The sequence below is a fragment of the Entelurus aequoreus genome, linkage group LG13, assembly GCF_033978785.1.
Source record: "Entelurus aequoreus isolate RoL-2023_Sb linkage group LG13, RoL_Eaeq_v1.1, whole genome shotgun sequence".
In the NCBI taxonomy this organism is placed as follows: domain Eukaryota; kingdom Metazoa; phylum Chordata; class Actinopteri; order Syngnathiformes; family Syngnathidae; genus Entelurus; species Entelurus aequoreus.
The window spans coordinates 34,984,967-34,994,682 of NC_084743.1; the positions used below are offsets into that span (position 1 = coordinate 34,984,967).

The window sequence follows — 9,716 nt, forward strand, 5'->3', positions numbered from 1 at the left end:
CAGCGGTGTACAGATGGCCACAAATGTCGATAGTAACAATACCATGCTTAGTACTACAGTGATTAAATCAATATTTTGGATGTTTTAAAGTACCAGTAGAGTGGAAAAACAAATTGCCTTTATTTTCAACAGTATACCTGATTTATGACACCAAAAGACTTCCAAAGTTTGCGAATAAAGAGATATCTTTATTATAAGACTTAGAAAAACTTGTACATGCCTTTATTACCAGTAGGCTAGACTATTGTAATGGTCTCCTTGCAGGTCTTCCCAAAAAAACTGTCAGGCAGCTACAGCTTGTTCAGAACGCTGCTGCTAGAGTTCTAACAAAGACCAAAAAATGTGAGCACATTACACCAATTCTTAAATCCTTACATTGGCTCCCTGTACATCAGAGAATAGATTTCAAAATCCTCCTGCTCACATATAAATCACTACATGGTCTAGGGCCCAAGTATATCACTGATATGCTCCCACTATATACGCCCTCTAGATCACTAAGATCTTCTGAGACCAATCTGTTAGCGGTTCCAAGAGTAAACTCAAATCAAGGGAGATCATCATTCAGTCACTATGCAACACATAGCTGGAATAAACTTCCTGAAGATGTCAGACTCTCCCCAACTCTCACTACTTTTAAAACTAGACTGAAGACTTTTATGTTCACCTTAGCTTTCAGCTAAATCTTTTAATCTTTTAACTTTTAACGTCTGCACTGTTTTTATTTTTATTGTCTGCATTTTAATTTTGCTTTTATTTTCTTACATTTCACTTTGTTGTCTGTGAAGCACTTTGAGTCTGCCTTGTGTATGAAAAGCGCTATACAAATAAAGTTGCCTTGCCTTGCCTATATGATCAAAATAGTATATCACAGAGATTCCCGAGCCATTTTGAGAGATAATGAGCACGACAGTCACATGATCCGTGACGTAGAAGTAGCAACCACAGATCCCTTCCCCATCAACAACAAAGCTGATCAAGCAGACTTTGTGAGAACCAACAATGTTCACTTTGGGAAAAATTATGATCCAGAACCTTATATTTTGGAGCCCGAGGACAAAGAGGATGAGTAATAAGTTTTAAAAGCCAAGTGCTAATTGCATGCAGCTATATTGAAAAACTATAACAGCAACAGCATTGCTAGGTGCTTAACATACATACTAACCATAATAAACCATAATACAACAAACACTTACTGTAATATTTCCACCTTTGCTGGGATGCTGACCGACAGGATGCTTCCGTTTAGATGAAGATTCAATCACAATCCTCACAAAGGGTTAAAAAAAAAAGTTGCAGCAAATTGTGTCTTTTTTACCGTCTCCGGGGGGGGGGGGGATTTCAAATTCGACTAGCCTCTTGGTTCATGAACACATTTGTCTAATACCAGGTGAAAGATGCATGAATTATAATCTAGAATGTACTTTTACCAAGTTTGAGACAAAACAGAAGGTTGTCAACAATAGCAGCGTACGCTAGCATTAGCTCACTGCTATTCCCAATGCGCATCGAAAATACGCTTTTAATAAAAATATCACTCAAATTTGGTTAATTTTCCGGTCATGAAATGTAAATGGAGTATTGTTGGCGGTTTCTGGATGTTTTTATAGAGGGTATAATCGGCGCAATGGAGGACCCTCCATCTTTCGACTCAATTGTTAGCTATTTATTTACGATGTTGAATGCATAAAAAAGAGCCAAACGTCCATGCTCTTGTCTTACATAAGGATTGTGAATGATAAACAGCACATCTCTTTCCAATTTCTGCATATTTCCAGCGTGACTGATCAGATAATATGGTCAGAGTGCATGTGTGTATATAGCCCTAAATCACAAATGTCTCAAAGGGCTTCAGATCCCACGTCAGGGCAAGAAAAAAACTCCCAATGGGAACAAGCAGGGGATCATCTTGCATGTAGACAAGATATTCGGAGCGTAATATTCTAAATGGCCGGCTTAATTTGTGGCATTTTGTGATGTATAGACGGTATTTTCACATAGTTTGTGGATTTTAAATACAATTGTATATGGTTTAATGTATACAATGAAACACAATTAAGCATATAAAGTAAACTTGTTTTTCCTCTACTGGTACATTAAAGTCCTGTCCGCTTCAGGGTCGATTTTAAATACAACTGTATATGGTTTAATGGATACAATGAAACACAATTAAGCATATAAAGTAAACTTGTTTTTCCTCTACTGGTACATTAAAGTCCTGTCCGCTTCAGGGTTGATTTTAAAGTTCTATCATTAGTTTTTAAATGTCTTAATGGCCTTGCGCCTTCTTATCTATCTGACCTGCCTTTACCATATCAACCCTCGGAGATCTTGAGGTCTTCTGGCACTGGCCTTTTATCTTTTCCAAATACTAGAACAAAGACACATGGTGAGGCGACATTTAGCTACTATGGCCCCCACCCGTGGAACAGCCTGCCATAGATCCTCAGGGCTGCAGAGACCATTGGATTTGTATCAAGAAAGGCTTAAAACACACCTTTTTAATCAAGTTTTTTACTGATAATGTTAAATTCTACTTAAGTTTAAATTTTTTTAAATTTAATTACATTTTTTGTTACTTTCTTATTTATTTATTGCTATTATTATTACTCTTTTCCCAATGTTATATATGTTTTTGTCAATGTATTAATGTACTATTTTTATTTTATTTGCACATGTATTGTTTAATATGATTAATACTATTTTTTAAATCGTGTTAATTTTAATTATTCTCCAGTGTGGACGCCTCAAGAGTTGCGTTTTTCCTCAATCCTCAGTCCCATACGAGGTTTGGTTTCTGTTATTGTCAAAGTGCTGCGTGTGTGTGTGCGTGAGTGTGTGTGTGTGTGTGTGTGTGTTTTTCTCCTTTCTTTGTTTTTAGTGTTAATTACTTTGTGTTGCCACTTGCCTGTGTATGAAAAGTGCTACTTGATTTGATTTGATTATTGATATCACAAAATCTTTCTTGTTTTTGTTTACGAACTCAAGAAAATAAGTCCCTGGACACAGGTGGACGTTAAAGGCAAAAACCACAGGATGTAAATCAGAGCCAACAGTAGGAAACAACTTTTATATTTAACTGATGTCAGATTATAATCGTGATCAAAAAGGTTTTAATTGAATGATCTTGAACATTTTGAGTGCCCTATGGCAGTGGTCCCCAACCTTTTTGTAGCTGCGGACCGGTCAACGCTTGAAAATGTGTCCCACGGACTGGGGGGCAGGGGGGGTGGGTATTTTTATTATTTTTTATTTTTTTAATTATAAAGAAATACAATCATGTGTGCTTATGGACTGTATCCCTGCAGACTGTATTGATCTATATTGATATATAATGTATATATTGTGTTTTTTAAGTTGATTTAATTTTAAAAATAAATAAATAAATAAATGTTGTTGTTTTTTTATTATTTCTTGCGCGGCCCGGTACCAATCGGCCCGGTGGTTGGGGACCACTGCCCTATGGGATCCATGCCCATATTTGTAGCATCGCCAAAACTAATATGAGGTGTTGAAACAACAGAACAAAAAGTGAATTACATTTTAACAGGAGTGTTTTTACAGTAGGGCCATGTTATAAGTGATCATAACTAGCTTGTAAAAGTTAATTAACAAATAAATATTTATATTATATTTTTCATAAAATAATACAACAGGAAATGAAGCAATATTATTGCATACGTCAGCAGCCAAATTAAAAGCGCTTATAACCAGTTTTAAAATGGTAATATTATTATTTGTATACCAGATAGTGTTTGAAATACTGTTTTTTTTTCAGGAATTTGTAGTTTGGGGAATTTGTTGCTGCGGCGTTGTTCTCAGGGCATCACATTGATTGCAACTGGACGTATAGTTTGTCTTGGAAGATGTTTGACATACTCATCAGAGTAGTCTTCATCAGTTAATTCTCACAAAGTTAGATTGAACAGATCTAGTCTGAACGCTTGGTGCCCAGGTCTAAACTATTTATCGTAAGGGGTGTATGCACAACCAGGAATGGTTTTGCTCTTTTGTGGTGTAAAAAAGATGAATGTCTACATCGAAAAATGTTAACCGTAGAATTTAATTTTATGTGCACTGTATCTAATCTCATCGAATCGTTTTGTTTTTAAAATACATCATTTCTGAATCGTCTCGTAACCCATGTATCTAGTATGTATCTAGTAAGTAAGTAAATACATTTTATCCATGAAGCACTTTTCACAGATAAAATCACAAAGCGCTGTACAAAACTTGAAGTAAAACAATTCAATTAAAACAACAGGGACAACACCATAAAAAGGATAACAATTGGATTCAAATTGATAGTTAAAAGGGGCATTAACTAAAAGCTTTACTAAAAAAAGAAGTTTTCAAATGTTTCTTAAAAGTTTCAACACAGTCAAGATCACAAAAGGACTGGTGCAAATTGTTCCAGAGTCTGGGAACTATAGCCTGGAATGCCAGGTCTCCATGGGTTTTAAAACGAGTTTTGGGGATCTTTAGAAGACCCTGGCCTGAAGACCGGAGGCTGCGCCCTAAAGAGTGGAGGCATAGCAAGTCAGTGATGTACTGAGGGGCCCCACCATGCAATGCACGGAATGTCAGGACTAAAATTTTAAACTCAAAAACGGAATTTGACTGAAAGCCAATGAAGACTGGATAAAATGGGGGTAATACTGGCTGTTCTGGGTGCACCGTTCAAAAGTCTGGCTAGTATGTATAACCCATGTATCATGGATATGTATCGAATCGTCCATCAGAAAAAGATGGACAACCCTACCTTGCCGCAGTTTAGGAACATGTGAGCTCAAAATAAACTGGGTATTTTTTATGATTAATCACATGCGTTACTGTGTAAAGTTTGACAACCCTACTAAAAACATTTATGCATATTCTCCTGCACACTAACATCTGTCTTTTACTTTGTGTCCACAGATGAGTACACATCTTCAAAATCCAGTCTCTACTTCCTCGTCTCCAACGAAGGCAACCAGAACCTGTATGCGTCACAGGCCAACCTGTGGCTCTACTTCCGGGTCTTGCCAACTGGTCCCGACAAAGGCCTCCGAAGGAAGGTGACGGTAAAAATCCGCTACCAGGAAGCTGTGAGTGATGCAGAAGGAGACCTTGGAGGACATGGTGGAGGCGGCACTGGTCGCTGGGCCCTGGTGGAAAAGCGTGTGGATCTGAAACGCAGTGGTTGGCATACGTTCCCCTTCTTGGAGGCTGTGCGGGCCGTGTTCGGCAAAGCTTCCCGCCGACAGGACCTGGAGGTGCACTGCGAGGAATGCGAGACAGCTGGAGTGGCTCCGGTGCTGGTCGACTCCGGCGACCCCTCCCACCGACCCTTCCTGGTGGTCCGTGCAAGGCAGGTGGACGGTAAGCACCGCATCCGCAAGCGGGGGCTGGAGTGCGACGGCACCAGCGGGGGCCTATGCTGCAGGCAGCAGTTTTACATAGACTTCCGTCTCATCGGCTGGAACGACTGGATCATTGCACCGGCGGGGTATTACGGCAACTACTGCGAGGGGAGTTGCCCAGCCTACATGGCCGGCGTGCCGGGATCAGCTTCATCCTTCCACACGGCGGTGGTAAACCAGTACCGGATGAGAGGCATTAGCCCAGGTTCAGTCAACTCTTGCTGCATCCCCACCAAGCTGAGTACGATGTCCATGCTGTACTTTGACGACGAGTACAACATCGTCAAGAGAGACGTGCCCAACATGATCGTGGAGGAGTGTGGCTGCGCTTGAGTCTTGTTATCCTCGTTGAACGGAAAGGCCTTTTGTACAGACGGGACATTGTGGTACTGTACACATGGACACAACATCTGCACGTGCAGGCAAGACACATCGTACTACAATCAAGTATCATCATCGCAGCTCGCACACGTCCACATGAGTGTATGTATTTATCCGACTGAGTGATGTGCCGTCTGACTTTTGGAGTAGACAGCATCGGGAGGAGAAGGGAATGATGATCACCAAATTGTACTTTTGTTCGCCAACGGCTCGCCATCGCCGAACGGAAGGACGATACGAAGCATTGAAGGGAAGTGACAAGGTTGGCTCCCAGAAGTGCTCCTCAGACCCCCTAAGTACTTCAAGCACATGAGAGACTTGTTTGTTTGTTTGTTTTTTTGAAGCACTGACAATTCATCAGCTGATACAACTCAGAACATAAGCACTTCACCAGCATGCCGACAGACACAGTCTGCCCGTCCTCTGGTGGGTTTAGACCAGCAGCGCTTAATGCCTCACAGGATTACTCCCTCTGCACTGCAGCAGCAACGGAAAGTCCTCCACTATATTTTCTACTCGTAATTACAGACCTTGCGTCTCAGTTTCAGGCCTGTCAAGAGTGCTGCGGGCGGGACTTGATGACCCGACCAGACACATCTCAGAAGTGCACTTCAATTGTGCACAGAGAGAGAGAGACTGGGATAGAACTCCTCTACTTCCTACTGCTCATCAAGACCTTGCGGGACACTCGTTTCGACCCAGCGGGTCGCCACGGTGCAATGCAGCACTTGGAGGAACTGAAATGCACACCCTGATTAGCACTTGTTTGAATATTTGCCTTCTTGCTGTCCAATCATGAAATAAGTGCCACATGAGCTATGCAATGTATAGTAAACTCGACACATGATACAACACGCCCTGGTAGACGGAACACTGGGGGTGGGCGGTACTGCAGAGTGTGGTATCCATCTGATACCAAGTAAATACACGCATACTCATACTTTTAACTTGAAATCCTTCAAAGTCACTGAATGATTTTTACTTTAAATTAGTTGATCATGATTATAATCAGACTAAATCAGGTTTCAATAAAGGTATTTGTGATCAATGTAACAATATCCTGCTGACAACCAGCGTCCTCTGCAGTGAACATTTGTGGATAATAGGGATGTGAATCACTTCACGATTTTATCGGATCCAATTCCGATTTTTGGGGCAATGATTCGCTTCTCAATTCAAATTGAGTCTCACAATATTTTCTTATAATATAATTTATAATGAAACATTTTCAAATCAGGTTACAGTAGGAAGGGGATTTGTATGGTCCCATTTGTCACAGTTTACCTGACACATGAAACGTGACGAATTGGGGGTGCGCAATCCACTTTAGCCGCCAGACGGCAGTCGTGTTGAATGTCTTAAAATGTGTTTGGTGGCAATTCCAACTTTGACTATAGCGACAGATTCTATGTAAAGTAGCGCTTTCTATCATTGTCAGCAGACTGCTTTGCAAAATAATCACACTCCCACCTTCCTCTTACACGAGATTTACCCAGAAATGAGGCCAAATGAATCCCTTTCCTACCGTACATAAGACCTGTGACTCCTGACGTCGCTGCTGACGTATAACGTATACATGCAGTGAGAAAACAAGGACATGGCCTAAAAAACTTTTTTAAAATCAATTCTTGAAAATGATGAATAGATTCAGAGTCCTAATAAATAGGAGAGAATTGCGATTCGGATGTAAATAGATTTTTTTCTGCACCCCCTTTGCTGTTTTATTCTAAAATTTGCAATGTGAAAACATTCTGGTTCTCTGGAGGACATTGTAATAAAACAATCAAAGTTATGTAACAATATCAACAAAATAATACTAATGTTATCAGTTTTCGTTAGTAATCTGTTCCAAAATATCAGATGAAAACTGAATGATTTTGCCATCACAAATAATATACATCCAATTTATCTGTTCCAAACAATGTGACCAAAAAACATAGAATAGAACAGAGAATAACCCTCAGATCCATCCTTTTTAGAAATCCTGAATCCAAACGGTGATCTGGATTGCCCTCAAAATCTATCACTTATTCCTTTCCCAATTCCTGAAATTTCCTCAAACTTTCATCCAAATCCGCCCTTAACCTTTTGAGTTGTGTTGCTAACAAACAAACCAGGCGGAAGAAATAATTGTAGTTTTATAGACAGAGAACAATGTGAAATACTCACTAATTACAAATGAAATGGATAAATGAACATTTAACACCACTTTTACATTCAGGTTCGAGCCAAGTGGACGTCACCCTTGTACTTTGCTACCACTTATTTCTGTGACCCCTTGGTGGATTGTTTTGCAAAAAGTACAGCAACTCAGTCACCAACGTGCTGCTTGGGCGTGAGACGGTTTACAAAATCCAGGGCAACATTTTTTGTGGATAATTTAATCGAAAAACGAAAACGGAGGTACCACCGGACGACCTGATACATCACGTACAATTGTTTGTCGGTAGTGCAAGATAAGTGAAGAAAAGTAAAAACTATTATTGGTAACCCTTCAATGTACTTCTGTGTCTAAAAATGTTTTCCTACACATAAATATAGCAATGTAACAATAAGAACAACTAGAAAATCTCTAACTCTCAATGTTGCTCACTAACAAACAGCTAGATGATAGCAGTCTGTAAGTTTATTAGTCAGCAACATATCGAGCTAGCTGGTTATCCAAACAAAGTCCACATTTTGTCTGTGCTTTCTTGTCCGTTGATTGTTTTTTGGACACATGTTGATTGAGCAAAACTAAGAAAATGTTGTATAAATGGTGGAAAACACAAAAAAGAGAAAAGTAAGCATCATGGTGACAGTGATTCGGATCACCCCCAAAATCGCATCACCCGTTCCTTATAACATTTATGACATTTCCTGCAAGTTTACTCAAAAAATTGAGCTGCTTAGCTAACTAACTAAAAGACTGAAAAATATCGCTCTCCAGTACCGATATTGACACCGGCCTCGGTATCACTGCTGTGGATATTCCGCTGGATTCCGCCCACCCCTACTGAACGCTGTTTCTCTGAATGTTTCTGTCTTTCTCCTGTTTTGCTTTCTCACTCTTTCTCTCGCCAGTCCTCGACTCTTAATCAATACTTGAAATGTAATCTTTCGCAGTCCTTTCTAAGGCGAATGATTGTTGTGATGTTTGCACTGAAAAGTTGCAGGATTAGTGAAACAAAAACTGCCATTGAAAAGTTATTTTTATAGTATGTTAAGTATATGTTTCAGATGTATTTTACATAACCAATGGAACCAAAGAGGCCATGATTTTTTTAGCTGTTGTACCAAGAGGTCAATGTGTAAAAATACTGTTTTGATCGTTTGCAAAAGGCCTACTTATATCAGGGTACAATACATCATTTTGTTGCTTACATCTTTTTGTCAATACACAACATTTCATCTTTTAATTCTATTTTTGTTTCAGTTTTCTATTTAATAAAACACTATTTTTAGTTGCTGTTTAAGAATCACACTAGCCAAACGATGTCATCTGTACAGCGTATGTAAAATAAAATGTTTTCTTAAATATTTTGAAACTGTGCAATTGTCCTGTTTTTCATTTTCCTTCTGGTTAACCAAGACAAAGGCAGAACATCTCATGATTGTGCATAAAACACACAAAATAGAGATTCGGTTTTTTGAACGGCTCTTTTAAGTGAATGATGAGAACCGATCCACAGTTGCAAACTGTTTTAATAAAAATTGCTCAGGCATATTGTTAAGTAGTTCGGTTTCAAACACCGAACAGAGTAATACAATTTTGCATTCATATTTGTATTTTTGTCTGTATTTTTTTTGTGTGCTTGTCATCTACAAAGTTTTCTTTTTTTTTTTACAAACGGTGATCTTATATATATATATATATATATATATATATATATATATATATATATATATATATATATATATATATATATATATATATATATATATATATATATA

General features: G+C 38.9%; 1 protein-coding gene across 1 annotated transcript in view; it reads left to right on the forward strand.

Annotated features, from left to right (window-relative positions):
• inhbb (inhibin subunit beta B) overlaps nucleotides 1–9,261 on the forward strand; it is a 51,280-nt gene extending 42,019 nt beyond the window's left edge. The window contains exon 2 of the mRNA XM_062067764.1: nucleotides 4,918–9,261. Within this exon, the coding sequence (XP_061923748.1) occupies nucleotides 4,918–5,735 (818 nt within the window). The 3' untranslated portion in view covers nucleotides 5,736–9,261. The remainder of the gene's footprint in view (nucleotides 1–4,917) is intronic.
• Nucleotides 9,262–9,716: the final 455 nt, after the last annotated feature.